General features: G+C 53.2%; 1 protein-coding gene across 2 annotated transcripts; it reads left to right on the top strand.

The window, feature by feature from the left end:
• Nucleotides 1-306: 306 nt before the first annotated feature.
• Nucleotides 307-17,183, top strand: hps5 (HPS5 biogenesis of lysosomal organelles complex 2 subunit 2). Of its 2 annotated transcripts, XM_007887400.2 has the most exons (22): nucleotides 307-455; nucleotides 3,224-3,334; nucleotides 3,900-3,964; nucleotides 4,288-4,480; nucleotides 5,005-5,135; nucleotides 5,794-6,009; nucleotides 6,626-6,697; nucleotides 7,583-7,671; nucleotides 8,264-8,442; nucleotides 8,594-8,752; nucleotides 9,048-9,204; nucleotides 11,355-11,478; nucleotides 11,737-11,886; nucleotides 12,269-12,340; nucleotides 12,422-14,019; nucleotides 14,205-14,325; nucleotides 14,789-14,944; nucleotides 15,175-15,294; nucleotides 15,410-15,523; nucleotides 15,647-15,753; nucleotides 16,254-16,521; nucleotides 16,685-17,183. In XM_007887400.2, exons 1-22 carry the CDS (start codon nucleotides 351-353, stop codon nucleotides 16,743-16,745), a joined length of 4,368 nt encoding a protein of 1,455 aa, XP_007885591.2. In that variant the 5' UTR covers nucleotides 307-350; the 3' UTR covers nucleotides 16,746-17,183. The 2 variants fall into 2 exon arrangements, with proteins under 2 accessions (XP_007885591.2, XP_042197458.1); XM_042341524.1 differs by lacking the exon at nucleotides 14,789-14,944.
• Nucleotides 17,184-17,666: the final 483 nt, after the last annotated feature.

Below are 17,666 nucleotides of genomic sequence, written 5' to 3'. Positions count from 1 at the left end.
CACACCGGCCCTGAGAGGCGGACACGGTGTTGGGACACTTGATGTTCGGGCTGAGATGATCTGGTGTTGAATGGTGGACAACCCCCAACCCCCCTCCACCCCACACCGTCACCTATCCCACAGCATGTGTGTGAGGCTGTGACTGGCTCCCACCCAATCCCATCCAATCCCACCCCATCCCAATCCCATCCCAATCCCACCCCAATCCCACCCCATCCCAATCCAATCCCATCCCACCCCATCCCAATCCCACCCCATCCCAATCCAATCCCACCCCATCCCAATCCTATCCCAATCCCACCCCATCCCAATCCCATCCCAATCCCACCCCATTCCCGCTCACTCCCACCATGTCAGTGCCTGTGCTCCCAGAGTCCTGCAGCCATGTCCTGACCGAGCTGGACTGGTTGGATCCTCTGCTGTCTGCTATCCGGTTGGACTCCAACCGTCTCAAGGTGAGCGATAGTTGATGTGTGTCCTGTTCTCAGCAGCTGAGGTGTGTGTGTGTGTGTGTGTCACTACATTGAAGTCTTTCAGTTTGTGTTTGTGTTATGACTTGACTTGCCAACCGTCTAGTTTTGGAAAGTCCCATTTTAAGGGAATGTACAATGTCTGGTCAGGAGCGTCGAACCGACATGAAAAGTCCCGGTTATTGTGCTCAGGGTATATTTTTTTTTAAAAAAACGACCTTACCTGTGCGCGCGCGTGCGCGCGACGACGACAACAACTTGCATTTATGTCGCGCCCCTCGTCTCAGAGGAGCGGCCCGGAGCGACAGCCTCGTGGGAACAATTCAAACCGTTCTCGCGAGCCTGGAACCCGTGCGCACAGAGACCTTCCCGCGTTCACGGGTAAGGTGTCCTGGAACAAGTCGTCGCGTCCCGGCTCCGCTCCTTTCTCTCTCGCCATTCCCTCTTTGAACCCCATCCAATCCGGCTTCCACGCTGCCCACAGCACGGAAACAGCCCTGGTCAAAGTCATCAATGACATTCTGAACATCTGTGATAAGGGCTCCCTCTGCCCCCTTGTCCTCCTCGACCTCTCTGCCGCCTTCGACACTGTCGACCACTCCATCCTCATACACTGCCTTTCCGCTTTACTCAATCTTCATGGATCTGCCCTTACCTGGTTCAATTCCTATCTCTCTCCACTTCGTTGCCTCTAACGGTTTCTCCTCCAGCCCCCGCACTGTCACATCTGGCGTCCCCTTTGGACTCTGTCCTTGGCCCTCTTCTCTTTAATATCTACGTGCTCCCCCTTGGTGACATCATCCGCAGACATGGGGTCAACTTCCACATGTATGCGGATGACACCCAACTCTTTTTCTGCCTCCACCCTCAACTCCAGGATCACTGCTGTCCTGACAGACTGCCTATCGGACATCAAGTCCTGGATGAGGGCAAATTTCTTACAGTTGAATGTGAACAAGACTGAGGCCCTCCTGATTGGCTCACGCCAGCGCCTCAGCACCTCAGGCTCTGGTAACTTTAACCTTCATGTTTGCACACTTCAACTCACCAAACCAGTCAGGAACCTCGGTGTCTTGTTCGATCCTCAACTGTCTTTTCTCCCCCACATTCAAGCCTTGACCCATTCTGCATCGCCCGACTCTGCCACTACCTCACCCCTCAGGCCACTGAAATTCTTGTTCATGTTTTCATCACCTCCAGGCTCGACTATGCAAACTGCCTGCTTGTCGTCCTTCCCAATTCCTCCCTCCACAGCTGCAGATAATTCAGAACTCTGCAGCCCGTGTCCTCTCCCGCACCAAACTCCGTGACCCCATCCCCCCCACTCTCGCCCGACTCCATTGGTTCCCTATCCTTCAGAGGATCCAGTTCAAGATCCTGGTCCTCACATACAAAGCCCTCCATGGCCTCACCCCACCCTACCTCTGCGACCTCCTAACCCCCTACCAACCCGCCCGCTCCCTCCACTCAGCCGGCTCCGGCCTGCTCCACGTCCCCCGACACACCCGCCCCACCATTGGCGGGAAAGCCTTCAGCCATTCTGCCCCCAACCTCTGGAATTCCATCCCCCAGTCACTCTGCCTCACCCACTTCTTAGCCTCCTTCAAGTCCCGCCTCAAGACCCTCCTCTTCGACCACACCAACGGCCACCCCCCTTCCCCTCCCCTCCCTTCTCCCCCCAACCCAGCATGGGACTGAAATGCTGTACGCTGTCCAGCGCCTTGGGGTGTTCTCCCGACGTGAAAGGTGCTATACAAATGTAATGTTGTTGTTGTTGTCCTGCTTTAGCTAGTTGGAAATGAGTCAGGCCCTGCTGCTTGCTGGCATAGCGGAAGAGTGGCGGGGAGGCACCGCAGGGAGGAGTGGGCTGGGATCGGGGAGGGATACAACCTGGGGCAGGAGGTGAGGCTGCCGCAGTGGCCTGTGGGCAGAGGGGATGAAACCGACTGGTGGAATTACAACTCCCAGTGTGTCCTGTGCTCTGGGCATGTGCAGAAAGACAATAAGTCAAACCTGTTTTGAGAAACTAAGGGTACTGGACCGAAGTGGCCTTTATATAAGGGTGGCCTCTCAGCAAGAGCTTGGTGGTGTGTGTAGAATTTCTAAGTGTATAGAAAGCACATTGGCCACTGAAAGGGTTGTTGTACACCGAAAGGACAAATAAACAGTGGCTGCTGGTTGTGTTAGACAGGTGGTTGCTGAATAGAGATGTTAATTTAACAGATTTGACTAGTATGGAAAGTTGGCAACCCTTGTTCCAATGCTGTTTTGGGGTTTTAACATGAAGTGATAGATCTCCTACTAGTGATACAAAACAGGACTACAGGATTCCAGTCTATTCCACGGCTCCTATTTTGCTGAAATTTAGGTTTACTGCAGATTCTAAAAATGTGAGCTGTAAAATATTTCACTCACAGGATGAGGGCTCAGAAATTGGAACTGGCTGAGCTGCCTGAGTGGTGTCTGTTGCTGCCATTGAACCCTATTCCCAAACCTATGCTCCCAGTGTCTGGCCACTAGGATCTGGCTTAGCTGGACTCCCTACACTTTTTCATTCAGGCCTCCTACAGGTAGTGTGGGTGTGTATACCATGCAGTATTACAGGTAAGCTGTGTGTTTGTGTAAACCGTGTATCAAGAGTAAGGTGGGAGGGAGTGTGAAAATTGGGGGGCTGGGGGGATGGTAAACAGACAGTGGGATTGGCATTGATGCTGTGTGGGCCAAGCAGTGATATGATTTCTCTGTCTTCTCAGTGCACATGTGTATCCATGTCCCGGAAGTGGCTGGCCCTTGGCAGCTCAGCTGGAGGCCTGCATCTCATTCAGAAAGAAGGTTGGAAGCAGCGGCTCATGTTAACTCACAAGGTGAGGGTGAGGTGGGTGGGGGGAGCACAGCCCACCGGGACCTGTCCCTGTGTCTCACACCGTGCCCTGACACAGTCTTGCTGTTTGAGTTTGCCTCAGTGGGAGGGAGGGAGGGTTGAGTGAGCGGACAGGGTTGTAGGTGGAGCTGGGTGTCACTGGCTGAGTCTGATCTTTGCCATTCAGTGACACCGCACTTTGAAGTACCACTACACAGTGCTGCCCAATGAAAACTCAGGCGGGGGATAAAAGCGGGAACCTAGCCTTGCACCAACATATGTGTTGGGTAATGTAATCTCTAGAGCACTCTCTATAAAGAGGTACAGGGCAGATGGGCACACGAGAGAATGGTGAGGAACTGGGAAGTTGTCTTGTCAGTGTGACTTAAGAGTTGAGCTTTCTTCCCTCGGTCAGAAGCCTCACATTACACCGTTGACCATACAGTATAGACTGACTCTCCAGTGCAGTGCTGTGGAACTCCTTATCAGTCCTAATATTCCTTACATTTGGGATAGCACCTTTCATGTCAGGCAAAGGTGATGATTATCTAATACTGTCTGTCCTTCAGGAAGGTGCTCTCGCTCTTGTTGCTTTCTGTCAGCACGATGAGGACTACGTTGCTGTGGCAACCAGGTAAGAGACCTCCACTTCTTGCTGCTCTCTGTAACTCCTTCCAGGTCCTTACAGCTGAAATGTGATACGCTTTATATAGAGAGAGAAATGGGTTCCATCAGCTTGAATGTGATTAAGGTATTTGGGTGCTATGGAGAGGATGTCTATAGGACAGTGAGTCCAGGGATTAGCATATAGAGCAATGCACATGTATGGATAATGTACCCTGCACATAGAGGAAGCATGTCGGGTGGCACATGAGCTGCACAGAGAGTTTGGGTGGCAGGGGAGGGGGTTCCGGCATGCTAGCCCAGTCCTGCCTGATCAGGGTATCCTGTGTGCAGTCAGGGCCATGTGATTGTGTGGGAGCTGCATCTGGAGCGGCGTGGGAAGCCAGAGCGAGTTTATGTCTCGACAGAGCACAGAGGCCGACAGGTGACTGCGCTCCGCTGGGACACGGCTACTCTCCGCGTCTTTGTGGGGGACAGTCTGGGAAAAGTCTCCGCCTTGAAGATCAACTCTTCCAAACAAGGAAAGGTCTGTTATTTGTTTCCTTCACTATCTCGTTGTACAACAAATTACATTTGTAAAGCGCTGTTCACGTTGGGAGCGTGTACCATGGCGCTGAGGTCTTGTTTGTCTGTTCGGGTGGACTTTATTAATTGGGGTATCCTGGCCAACATTCTCCCGATTAATTATTTACCTCATTGCCGAATGCAAATGGCTACTGCTCACACACGTTGAGGTCCTGCAAACAGCAATAAGGCAATGGCTTTATTCCCATTCGGTAGAAAACAACATTTTGCAGTTGTGTTGTTTATCACGGCAGCGGGATATCTCAAGGCGTTGCATCCTGGGAGTCCAATCTGGGGGGATGCAGACAGTTGAGGAGGGGGGAGGGTTAAACATGCCTAAAGCTAGGTCAAAGGAATGAGTCCTAAGGTTAATAGGTTTAGAGAGCTAGTACTGTTCATATAGTAGATTAGAATAGACAGTGGGTGAGGGTGGCTGGGTGGGTACAGTTGGCAGAGCAGGGTTAGTGACCGCTCTCTCTGTCTCAGGCTGCTGCCTTCGTGATGTTCCCGGTGCAGATGATCACCACAGTGGACTCCCGGGTGGTGCAGCTGGATTACCTGGAGGGGAAACTCTTAGTCTCGTCACTGACTCGCTGCTATCTGTGCGACACAGAAAGGTACACAGAAAGGTTAAAACCACCTCAATCCAGCCTTTGCCATAAAATCTAAGGTGCCTCAGAACTGTGGGAAATCCTTCACTTCACAGAATTGTGAAAACTGGTTTCCGGATAAAGACTGAATCAAAGTCTGCCAACGTTCTGTGCAGCTTTTATCCAAATCCCAAATGTATTGAGCTGATTGATGGCTGACCGAAGCCGGCCATGGCTGAGCTCTTCAGCAACTATTCAACCTAGTGATTCTCTCCCTGGGCTGTTTAATGTTTGGCTCTTGCTTCCGAGTCAGAAGGTTGTGGGTTCAAGCCCCACATTGGGTCTTTGAGTTTAGAGTCTAGGCTGATGCTTCAGAACAGTGGTGGGTTGTACTGCATTGTTAGAGGTGCTGTGCTTTGGATGAGACATCAAGGTCCTGTCTGCTTGTTCAGGTGGATGGTAAAGATCTTGAAGTGTTGTTTGAGAAGATGAGGATTTCTCCTCGTGTTCTTACCAACAGCCAGATTATTTGGTCGTTCACTTAATGGCGGTTTGGGGGATTTTGTTGGGGGCAAATTGATGCTGGCTTTAAAACCAGTCACTACACTTGATGGGAATTACTGTGCGGCACTTCAAAATGACAGAGTGGCAAACCGAGGTGAATCATATTTTCTTTATGTACAAGAGAGAAGTTCTGGAAAATTGGGAACAAGGAAAGAGATGGAGAGTTTGGAGCTTGTTTCTTACCAGGAATGAAGGGGGCAGGGGCCCTGCAGTCACTCATCTTCTGTGCCCGCCCAGGATCCCGCTTGTGGGAGGTGAACTGTGAGGGGGAGGTGCTCAGCACACACCAGTTCAAACAGTTACTGGCATCTCCTCCCGTCCCCATCGTCACTCACAGGTATTTCTCTCTCTGCTCTACACATGTAAGTTGTTGCTCTCTTATAGAATCGTAGAAATTTAAAGCACAGAAGGAGGCCACTTAGCCCATCGTGCCTGTGCCAGCTCTTTGAAAGAGCTACCAACTAATCCCACTCTTACCCCCCCACCAAAACCCTGCAAATTCTTCCTTTTTAAGTACCTATCTAATTCCTTTTCAAAGCTATTATAGAATCTGCTTCCACCACCCTTTCAGCAGAGCATTCCAGACCGTAACAACTCTCTGGGTAAAAAAAAGTCTCTTCTTCTCCCCTCTGGTTCTTTTGCCAGTTATCTTAAATCTGTGTCCTCTGGTTACCGACTTACCTACAAGAATGGGTTTTAGTTTCCAATCCATATGGATCAGACTGTAGAGGCCAGACCTCTTGGCTGTGCTGAGGGAGGGAGGGTATCAGGGTATTCTGAGATGTGTCCTTCTGGTACTCGCTTCTGGGAAAGGCTGTTTCATTCCAAACAGCCTGGTGAGTGAGTGGGTGGTGGGGGGAGTTTGTTGGTTGGCTGTGTGTGTGTTTTGGGTGCTTGCCAAGGTCACCTCCACCTCGCTGCTCATTCAGTGATGCAAACCTCAATTTTTCCAGGTCTGAGCCCCATTACAAAGTCTCTGTCTGCTGCCCACAGTCGGTCGCCTTCCCCCGGCTCCTGTGTTTGAGGTGAGACCTAGAAAAATAACAACAAGATTACACTTGTATAGCGCCTTTCATGTCGGGAGGACGTCCCAAGGTGCTGGACAGCGTACAGCATTTCAGACCCGAGCTGGGGTCAGAGGGGGAGAGGGGAGGGGAAGGGGGGTGGCCGATGGCATGGTCGAAAAGGAGGGTTTTGAGGCGGGACTTGAAGGAGGCTAAGGAGGGGGCAAGGTGGAGTGATTGGGGGATGAAATTCCAGAGGTTGGGGCCAGAGTGGCTGAAGGCTCTCCCGCCAATGGTGGGGTAGGTGGGTCGGGGGACGTGGAGCAGGCCGGAACCGGCTGAGTGGAGGAACGGGTGGGTTGGTAGGGGGTTAGGGGGTCGCAGAGGTAGGGTGGGGCGAGGCCTTGGAGGGCCTTGTATGTGAGGACCAGGATCTTGAACTGGATCCTCTGAAGGATAGGGAGCCAATGGAGTCGGGTGAGAATCTGGGAGATGGAGTCACGGAGTTTGGTGCGGGAGAGGACACGGGCTGCAGAATTCTGAATTATCTGCAGCCTGTGGAGGGAGGAGTTGGGAAGGCTGACAAGCAGGGGGTTTGCATAGTCAAGCCTGGAGGTGATGAAGACATGAACAAGAGTTTCAGCGCCTGAGGGGTGAGGTAGTGGCAGAGTCGGGCGATGTTACGGAGGTGAGGGAAGGCAGAGCGGGTCATGGCTTGAATGTGGGGAAGGAAAGACAGTTGAGGGTCAAACAAGACACCGAGGTTCCTGACTGGCTGGCAAGTTGAAGTGTGCAATCATGGAGGTTGATGCTGCCAGAGCCTGCCACAGAGCGTCACACACAGCTGATCTTACCAGACTTGGGCAGACGTGTGTCCTGATTGCTTTTGTCATTCCCCTGTCACAGTGAGCACTACGTTGTGAGCTGGACAAACCGAGCCGTCTACGTCTTTGTTCCCCAGAATGTTCAGGTGCTGCTCTGGAGTGAGCTGAGAGGTGAGGATCTATGCTGGGGGAGGGAGGGAGGGTGTCAGGGTCATCTGAGCTGCTGTTGAGCAGGGTGATGGCATGAATCACAGATTCATCAGAATGATTCCAGGGCTTTAAAGGGTTAAATTATGAGTTTATGCAGGTTGCATAAATGTGGGGTGTATTCCATTTAATTTAGGAGGTTGACGAGTGATCTAATTGAGGTGTTTAAAATGATAAAGGGATTCAATAGGATAGATGCAGAGAAACTATTTCCTCTGGTGGGGGAATCCAGAACAAGCGGACACAATCTGAAAATTAGAGCTAAACCATTTAGGAGTGAAATCAGGAAGCATTTTTTCACAAAAAGGGTAGTGGAAATCTGGAACTTCCTTCTCAAAAGGCTGTGGGTGCTGGATCCGTTGAAATTTTCAAGAATGAAGTCAATAGATTTTTGTTGGCTAAGGGTATAAAGGGATATGAAACAAAGGCGGGTAAAAGGAGTTGAGGTAAAGATCGGCCATAGATCAGGCTTGAGGGGCTGAATGCCAGACTACTGTTCCTAAGGCTCTTGGGCAGAAGGCTGTGATCTGGGGGTGACCTTGTTTCTCTTTCTCAGATGTTCGAGATATAGCCGTCTACAGGAACGAGCTGCTCTGTCTCCACGCTGACGGCCGAGTCACTCATCTGTACCTGCTGTCGGCGGAGCGCTGTGTGGAACGACTGCTGCGGAGAGAGCTGTGGATCCTGGCTGCACATGTGTGCTGTCTGTACCAGCACTCCGTCACTGGCAGCCGAGTAAGTGCTGTCTGTGTTAGCCCTCCGAGACGCCGTCTGGCGTGAAGGGCGCTATATAAAGTTGTTGTATCAGCTTGTTGACGTGGGGTTGAGAGGGATGACTCTGCCCACGCTATGTTAAGAAGCTGTGTTCTGTGTCTTGTCTCCTCAGGCTCGCAAAGTGCTCCCCATAGACAGACTGGAACATCTGAAGTTGCAGTTAAGCAATGTCTCGGGGCAGCCCCTGATGTCTCAGCTGGAGGAGGTTCTGAGCAGACTGGAGCCCCCAGCTTCGGCCTGCAGCAGCCGGAGGAGCAGCATCTCCTCACACGTAGGTGACCCCGGAAACCTTAATGTTTTCTGCCCATCGCACACACCTGGCTGGGGCCCCCACCCCTCACTCAGCTCTCTCTCCCTCCATCCCTCACGTACACCCGGCCAACACTCCCACCCCTTCGATCCACTTTCCCACCTCGTGCATGGCTAGCTTACCCTCCTCATGCATACCTGGCTGCCCCCGTTCCCACTTAGCTGATGTGTACTCCACGCCCTGGTGCACAGCTGTCTTCCCCCTTCCCCCCACCCCCCCAGCATTCTAGGATATTGACGCTGACCCTTGTCCACAGGAGAGCTTTAACGTGCTGGATTCGGGTATTTACCGGGTGATCAGCAGGCGAAGCAGCCAGTCAGACGAGGACTCTGGCTCTCTGCACAGTCACCAGTCTGAGGAGGAGCCACTGCGGGAGGTGACTGTGCAGCACGAGGAGGAGCAGGCGGAGCAGGGTAAGTGGGAGGGGAGGGGCTGAGCCTCAAAACAGGGCAGAAATTCCACCCAGTCTCAGCCTGCAATTCCACCCACAAATTATATTTGTATAGAGCTGGGGGTTGGGATCAGGAGGGGTGGAGAGCAAGGCGGGTCGGTCAAATTGAAGCAAGTGGCTAGTGGGATAAACTCCTGAATGTGGGAACAGTCACGTTCTTCCAAGACAATTGGTCTCCCCAAGTGGGAATTTTCAAATACTGTGATTTAATGAGCTTTGTATTTGATATCGAACCTTATCACATCATCGGGACATCTCAAAGCGCTTCACAGGTCATGGCTGCCTGTTCAGGTGGACGTTAATGATCCCGTGACACAGTTCAAAAAGCGAAGGGAGTTTCTCTCCCGGTTTCCAGGCCAACAATTCCCGGGATAAAATTGGTCACTCACTCCATGGATGCTTGTGGGACATTGCAATTTGGCTGCTGTGTTCTACAAAATACAGTCAATCCACTTCACAGTGAATCCTGGGGTGCTTTGAGATGTCTCACCAACGTTGATAAGGCACTTTATCAAATGCAAGAATTGTTATCGTAAGTGGCAGGGGGATATATTCTTGGGGAAGGGGGGCTGAGTAAACGGGTCGGTCTCCTTGAAGAAGCGAGGATACCCAAATAAGCACACTGGAAGTGGGCAGACACTGCTGCTGAGTTTGGAGAAGGGCAAAAGGGGGCTCACGGATGTCACAGGTTGGCACTGCTTGGAGGAGTGGCTGTGGTCCTCCTCGGGGCTCAGGGCTTTCCCTTCCCAGATCCCCTTAAAGAGGTGACTGTAGATACTGAGGTTTGAGATACCTGCCACCTATTATCATATTATTTATTATTATACAGAATAAAATCCTGTTCAGGCCCAGAAAGTCTTGCCTCTCCTGCTCCCTTCACCAACCACTACAGGAAAAGATTTGATGAAGACCGTGACAGCATTTTTATTAGATCCAGTCTTGCACACCACTGTGAAGAGTTCAGTTGTTTGTTGACTTGTCTTTTCTGGCACCTTAATCTTAGTTTTAAAGTCACGGAATTTCAACTATTTTCTGTAAGTGCACAGAACCCCTACGCTGTTGTATCACTGTATTGGGAAAATAAAAAAACTTCAAGCTGCGGCAGAATTGTGGAAAGTTCTTTAATTCAGTCTTAACTTAGAGCAGGGACTTTCTCACAGTGTCCTGGCCAACAATCTCCCAAATAACAATGGTTGTTCATTTCATGGCTGTTTGTGGGACATTGCTGTGCGCTAATTGACTGACGTGTTCACCCATAAAAATACAGTCACTGTATTTTGTGTGCAAAATGTAGCAATCAGTTTGTGCACAGCATTGTCCCACAAACAGCCATGGAGTGATGACCAATGTTATTTGGAAGATTGTTGGCCAGGATACTGGGAAGTGCAATGGGATCTTTAACACCCATCTGAACAGGCAGACGGGACCTTGGTTTCATGTCTCATCCGAAGGACAACACTGACAATGCAACACCCCCACCCCCAGCATTGTATTGGAGTCATATATTAGACGATGTGAGGTGAACCCACACATACTCTGACTCAGAGGTGAGAGTGCTACCACTGAGCCAGGCTGAAACGCAGACAATTTAGGAGGAACTACTTCATGCAGAGGGAAGTGAGATTGGGGATCTCTGTGCCTTGAAGCACATTGTGTAGGTGCATTCATGAGGAAACTAGAGTGGCCTGTTTCCATACTGCACAATCTTTGTAAATCTTTAAGTGCTTTGTCTTCGATCGTGCCTTTGGTCGTCCTCCCACCTCTCTGCCTTCCCTCACCTCTACACCACCCTTCCCCATGCTTGGGCCTCGACACCTAACTGTTCAACGCTTTGGGACGTCCTCCCGACGTGAAAGGCACTCTATAACTGTAATTTTGTTGTTGTTGTTGAGACATCCCCTAGCTGTAAAGGCACTATGCCAAATGCAATGATTATTAATAAAGTTGGAAACCTATTTTTCTACAGTCTGGGATAAAATGGTTGATCAGGCTCAATGTGCTCAGTGTCCAGTTTCTTGAGTGTGTGACTGCGTGTGGAGCAGAGGGGAAGCTTGGCTTGTGTTGTTCGGTGCTACCCACTGTTATTCACTGCTTTTTGTTTCTGTTTGTCAGACACCGTCTCCCATTCCTCCCTGAACACCAACAGTGATCGGAGCGAGACCCTGATTCCATTCCACCTTCCATTGTCATTCCGCTCCACATCTCCGCGCCTCTCATTGCAGGCAGTGAAGGAAAGGTAATGCGACCTGTCATGTGCCACGCACCTCAGCTCACACCAGCTCCACCACTCTGCTCCCTAGAGAGTCCTCTGTCTGCACTGTTGTGGGTATGAAAACAGGGTGGAAATCAGGATGTATGTGTGCATCTCTTTTGCTCTCAGTGTAACATATCTGAGTGAGATATGGGATTGGGGGATTGTGTGGGGTCACCTCTATTGTGTCCTGTAGACTGACAGTGTTTAGTTGACATCCCCATTGTATAATCTTGTTTCCAGTGTCTCCAGTTTTGTCAGAAAAACAAAGGAAACCATCGGGACCCTCCATGCGAGCTCTGAGCTGCGATTCAGGGCGGATGTGAAAGATGGTGACCTGTTGTGTGAAACCGTCACTGCTGTAGCCACATGCTCACAGGATCCTGAGCCCGAGTAAGATACTCTTCAACACCACTCCATTCCCAGGATCCCACATCCCAGCTCCCCTTTGCATGTTCTGCCCTACGCCCAAGAACCTGGTGCTCTTCATTACTGTTGAGTCAGTTAGCTTCATTGATCTGTCCTCTTGTGTCATGTCAATAGTCTAATATTTAGTTTAAATCCTCACTGTTCATTCTGCTACCCCAATCTCCACATTAAACTACATTTTGTGCCAGCTTGGCTCAGTTGATAGCACGCTATTCTACCGTAGTCCCTGCTCTGATCCCTGAAGCTTCTGCTAGCTGGCTCCTGCCATCCCACTGCAGCTTGCTGTGATTACCCTCCACTGGCATCGAGACAGCTACTGATCACGGTGCTCCTCTCTGGTTCGCAGGTTCATCGCCAACAGCATTGCCCAGGAACCGGACAAGTTGCAGGAGCTCAGACTGGCCACAGGACAGGCTGTGTGAGTGTGACTGTGTGTGAGCGAGCTTGCGTACAGTATTTCTGTTCCCGTGTGCTGAGTCAGACCTCCTGTGTGTTGCAGAGCTAAGCTGCAGGACCCCTTGGTGCTGTTTGAGACACCCCATCTGAAGGCAGCCCTGCGAGCCTGGCTGCCTCACCTGGAGAAAAACTTTCGTATCAACATCCAAACTCACCCAGAGAACCTCACACATCGGCCAAAGCAGGGGCCAGCCCAGGGACACCGCGAAGAGGAGGGGCCAGCCCAGGGACACCGCGAAGAGGAGGGGCCAGCCCAGGGACACCGCGAAGAGGAGGGGCCAGCCCAGGGACACCGCGAAGAGGAGGGGCCAGCCCAGGGACACCGCGAAGAGGAGGGGCCAGCCCAGGGACACCGCGAAGAGGAGGGGCCAGCCCAGGGACACCGCGAAGAGGAGGGGCCAGCCCAGGGACACCGCGAAGAGGAGGGGCCAGCCCAGGGACACCGTGAAGAGGAGGGGCCAGCCCAGGGACACCGCGAAGAGGAGGGGCCAGCCCAGGGACACCGCGAAGAGGAGGGACCAGCCCAGGGACACCGCGAAGAGGAGGGGCCAGCCCAGGGACACCCCGAAGAGGAGGGGCCAGCCCAGGGACACCCCGAAGAGGAGGGGCCAGCCCAGGGACACCCCGAAGAGGAGGGGCCAGCCCAGGGACACCCCGAAGAGGAGGGGCCAGCCCAGGGACACCCCGAAGAGGAGGGGCCAGCCCAGGGACACCCCGAAGAGGAGGGGCCAGCCCAGGGACACCGCGAAGAGGAGGGGACAGTCCTCGGTCACTGGGAGGAGCCAGCCCAGGGGAAGGAGACATCCCAGGGCCACCGAGAGAAGCAGGAGGAGACAGCTGTGGGGGAGCAAGAGGAAACAGCCCGGGGTCACCAAGAGGAGGAGGAGGCAGCCCAGGTTCACCGAGAGGAGGAGGCGCCAACCCAGAAGGAGCAAGAGGAGGGGAAGACATCCCAGGGCCACCAAGAGGAGCGGGAGGAAACAGTTGGGGAGAAGCAGGAAGAGACAGCCCGGGGGGAGGGGAAGGAGGAAGGCAAGGAGACAGCTGGGGGGCAGCGGGAGGAGCCAGCCCGGGGTCACCGAGGGGAGGGGAAGGAGTCAGCCTGGGGTCACCTAGAGGGGGCGGAGGGGCCAGCCTGGGGTCACCAAAGGGAGGAGGAGGAGGAACCAGCCTGGGGTCACCAAAGGGAGGAGGGGCCAGCCCAGGGTCACCAAAGGGAGGAGGAGGGGCCAGTCCTGGGTCACCAAAGGGAGGAGGAGGAAGGGGGGCCAGCCTGGCATCGCCAAAGGGAGGACGAGGTGCCAGCCCCAGGTCCCCGAAGAGAAGGGGAGGTGTGGGGTGGAGCTGCCCCCTTGCAATCAGAGGCCTTGTTGTCGGTCCCCTTTATGCTGTACCCTCAGACCAGCGTCCCTGCGGAGCTCTTTAAGGAGTTGGTGGAGCTGAGCACGTTGTGCTTTGAGCTGGGGGTGTTCGACACCGAGAGAGAGGAGCCATTCACGGGGCCGGACCGGACCCTCCACGCCTGCCTCTTCATCCGCAACTACTTCTTCCTGTTAGACCTGGGCCGAGTGAAGCGATACATCAGCACCTGCTACGCACACGCTCCCCTGGTGTGGCACACCTTTATCCTGGCACTCAGAGGTAACAGCAACAACTTGCATTTATGTAGCATCTCTTACGCTAGGTAGCTTCCCCCAGATTCCTGCTGCTGGGAATGGGGCAGTGAGAGAAGTGGGTGAGAGTGTGGCGGGCACCGCGCCTCGGGGGTGGGGGCTGTGGGGGGGCAGATGGCTCTGGGGATTATTTTGGCTGTGTGTGTGTTGCAGAGCTGACGCAGTCTGACCCCATCACCGCTGCCCTGGACACCCACAACCTGCACACGTTCCTCAAGTTACTGAGTGGAGAGCAACTGTTGGGGAGTCCGTTTGTGCTCGCCCACGCTAGCAGGTACCAACCCCGCCCACACCCGCGGATACCTGCCCCTCATACAGCCCTGCCCATGCCAGCAGGTACCCCGCCAACCCCAGTATTTACCCCCGCCACCAGCCCCGCCCATGTTAGCAGGTAATAATAATAATTAATCCTTGCATTTGATATGGTGCCTTATCACGTCCTTGAGACGTCTCAAAGCCCTTCACAGAATATAGTGAATTAACTGTATATTTTGTGGGTGAAATACGGCAGCCAATTGCGCTACAGCAGTGTCCCTCTAAACAGTTGTGGATTGAGATACCCCCACCCATGCCCCGCCCATGCCAGAAAGCAGGTATCCCCACCCACCTTCACCAGGAGTATGGTGTTAGGTACTCTCGGTCTGTGAGCCCAGATGCAGAGTGTTGAGACATACAAGGCTGGACATCACAGCTGAGCCTAATCTGAGCCCACAGATTGTCAACTGTCCTGTCTGCAGGTTGTATGAGACATTTGGTGAGGTGGGGCTGAGGTCTCTTGTCCAGTTCTACCCAAGTATCCTTCCGTGTGATATCATGGGGCTGTGTTGGAAAGTCCCGGCCCACTTCCTGGGCTACATGGACAGCCTGGTGAAATCCCAGCCCGAGGAGCAGAGGTCAGTGTTACAGCCATACTCGTATCGGCTTCATTCAGTGTGTCCCTGGGGGTCGGGTGGTTTGTGTGGATGGTGGGGGGGGGCTGTGGTCTGTGCGTGTGTGTTTGGGATTGGGGGGTGCTATGTGTGCGTACGCGTGCGAATGGGGGGGCCGTGTGTGTGTGTGTGTGGGGTGCGTGCGGGGCGGCCAGTGCGTGAGTGTGTGTGTTGAAGTCTCTGCTCTCGCTCAGGCTGTCTCTACTGGAGGAGACACTCCAGCCTCAGTCGTTGCGGGTCCATTGGCTGCAAGTTGCTGTGTCTCACGATGCCCCTCACATGGCTGACATCATGGACGCGGCCGGGAACCCCAGGTAAGAGCCCAGGTCAGTGTGTGTATGAGTCTGTCTGTCAGTTTGTTGGTTGGTTGGTCAGTCAGTGTGCCGGTGGGCGATAGTGCATGATGCTTTGTGCTCTCGCCTCTCGCAGGCCACACTCTCATCGCTTCTCCTGGGGCTTCGCTCAGCTGATTGGCCACTTCATACAGTTGCCGGCAGACCAGGACACCAAGGAGAAAATGGCTGACATCTGTAAACATTCTGGGTAGGTCTGACCCTGGGGCGAGCGAGCGAGAGGCCCGGGGGGCGGTGGTGGGGGGAGGATTGGGATGGTGTGGGGGAGGGAAGATGTCCTGTGCCCATTGTCTGACTCTGTGCTGCTGGACAGGTTCTGGCCTGGCTTCCTGGCGCTGTGTGCACAGCTGGAGTGGCGGCTTGAAGCTTTCACCATCATCGTGCATCTGGACGACATCAGCTTACTGGATGGAGAGAACGGTGTGTGTGCCCCTGGTCACCAAATCTTCCACACCCACGCGGAGAAGTGGGAGGGGTGCTTAATAGACTCCCGTAGTGTAATGGTTAGCACGCTCACCTCGCAAGCGAGATGACCCGGGTTTGATTCCCGGGTGGGGTGAACCCCTGGGCAAGTTTTTTTTTTACTTCTTACTCCACATGGCTCTGTTTGCCTAGCAGTAAGTAGGAACCAATTGTTAGTCGATTGGCGGATCGCTTTCTGAAGGTAATAATCTCTTCAAAAAAAATGTGGTTGTTCAATCCACGATTGTTTGTGGGACATCGCTGTGCGCAATTAGCTGCTGTGTTTTGCCCACAAAATACACTGTCAGTCCATATCTCAGTATATTCTGTGAAGCTCTTTGAGACATTTCAACGACGTGATGAGGCGCTATATCAAATGCAATGATTATTATGATTACTGGGGGAGTGAGTGTCTCTGGGCGGTGGCCTTGATCAGTAACTGGCGTGTGCTGCTGCAGGGCTGATGCCGGAGACGGTTGAGGAATGGCGGGTTGTGCTGGAATTGGCTGGGAGCCTGCATGAGGCCGGACACCGCCCTGCGCTGCACAACGGGGACGTGGAGCCGAGCGGCAGCCTGGACCCTGAGAGCGTGGCCCTGCTCCTCGCCAAAACCATTGGCCCCGAGCGGGCGCTGGCCGTGCTGCAGGATAGCGGCCTGGCCGGGCGTCTCTCACACAGGTTCACAACCGTCTGTGACATCCTGAGCATCGCAGAGAAAAGGCAGCGGTAAGTCCCCCTGAAGTGGAAAGTGCTTTATTAATATCTGGTGGTGGTGGGTGGGGGAAGGGAGTGGGGAGGAACTAGCTGCTGGTGGTGGGGCGGCGAAGGGAACTAGCCAGGGTGAACATTTAGCCCAGAAATGCTGCAATGTGTCTCTGCTGTGTTACAGAGCTCTGATCCAGTCAATGCTGGAGAGATGTGACCGCTTCCTGTGGTCTCAACAGGCATAGCAAGATGTTCCTCTACTCAGAACCAGCGTTGAGTCACACAGAGCCCCCGCCACCACACACACACAGACATACATCCGTGCCGCCCCCCCCCACACAAACACACATACATCTGTGCTGCCCGCTACACAAAAAACACATCTGTGCTCTTCCCCTCCCCCCAACCACACACACACATCTGTTCCCCACCAAGAGGAAATAGGCACTGCTCTTCCTCAATGTGCAATATTCTGCTGCTGCTCTCTACCTCTTGTTCTCCCACTTTCTCCCTTTCACTCTGTTCACTCTTATCTCTTGGGAGATGGTCCCTCTCCCCGCCAGCTCCCTGCTGGGCTGCTCAGCACCGCGCTGTCAGGGACAATCCCACGCAGAGTGGACAGTGTTTATGTACAAAATATAATAATGCATTGTATATCTTAAATAAAAAAGGAATATAGTATTTATTCAAAGTGTGTCTGAGTCACTGGATTCTTGGTTTGTTGTGGCAAAGGGCTGGGGTCCAGACTGCGACCGAGGAGCAATGAAATGCAAGTTGTCTGGGAACAATTTCGGGGGAAAAATAAGTGAAATTGTAGATTTTTTACAGGGATGGAAGCTGAGAGACAGAAATGGACGACATCAGCACGGTGGTGGGCAGAGAATGAAAGAAGGATTCTATGGTGCGTTTGGTACAACAAAAACTGAACAGCGCCTGACGCCAAGCGGGGGAGAGGGGGGAGTTACCGCAGGCATTGTCAAAGAGGAAGAAATGATCTGGAGGCAGACGAGAAGGGGGGGGGGGGGGGGGGGGGCGAGGAGGCAGAGGGCTTGAGGCAGAGAGTTCCATAAGTTTTGGGGAGTGAAGGCTGAAGCACGGCCGCTGATGGTGGAGCAGCGGGAACGAGGGACCAGCAGGAGGCCGGAGCCCGCTGAGCGAAGGCGGCG

The sequence above is a fragment of the Callorhinchus milii genome, unplaced genomic scaffold (genome assembly GCF_018977255.1).
Source record: "Callorhinchus milii isolate IMCB2004 unplaced genomic scaffold, IMCB_Cmil_1.0 Scaffold17, whole genome shotgun sequence".
NCBI lineage: Eukaryota > Metazoa > Chordata > Chondrichthyes > Chimaeriformes > Callorhinchidae > Callorhinchus > Callorhinchus milii.
This window is presented reverse-complemented; position numbering and strand designations above follow the sequence as displayed.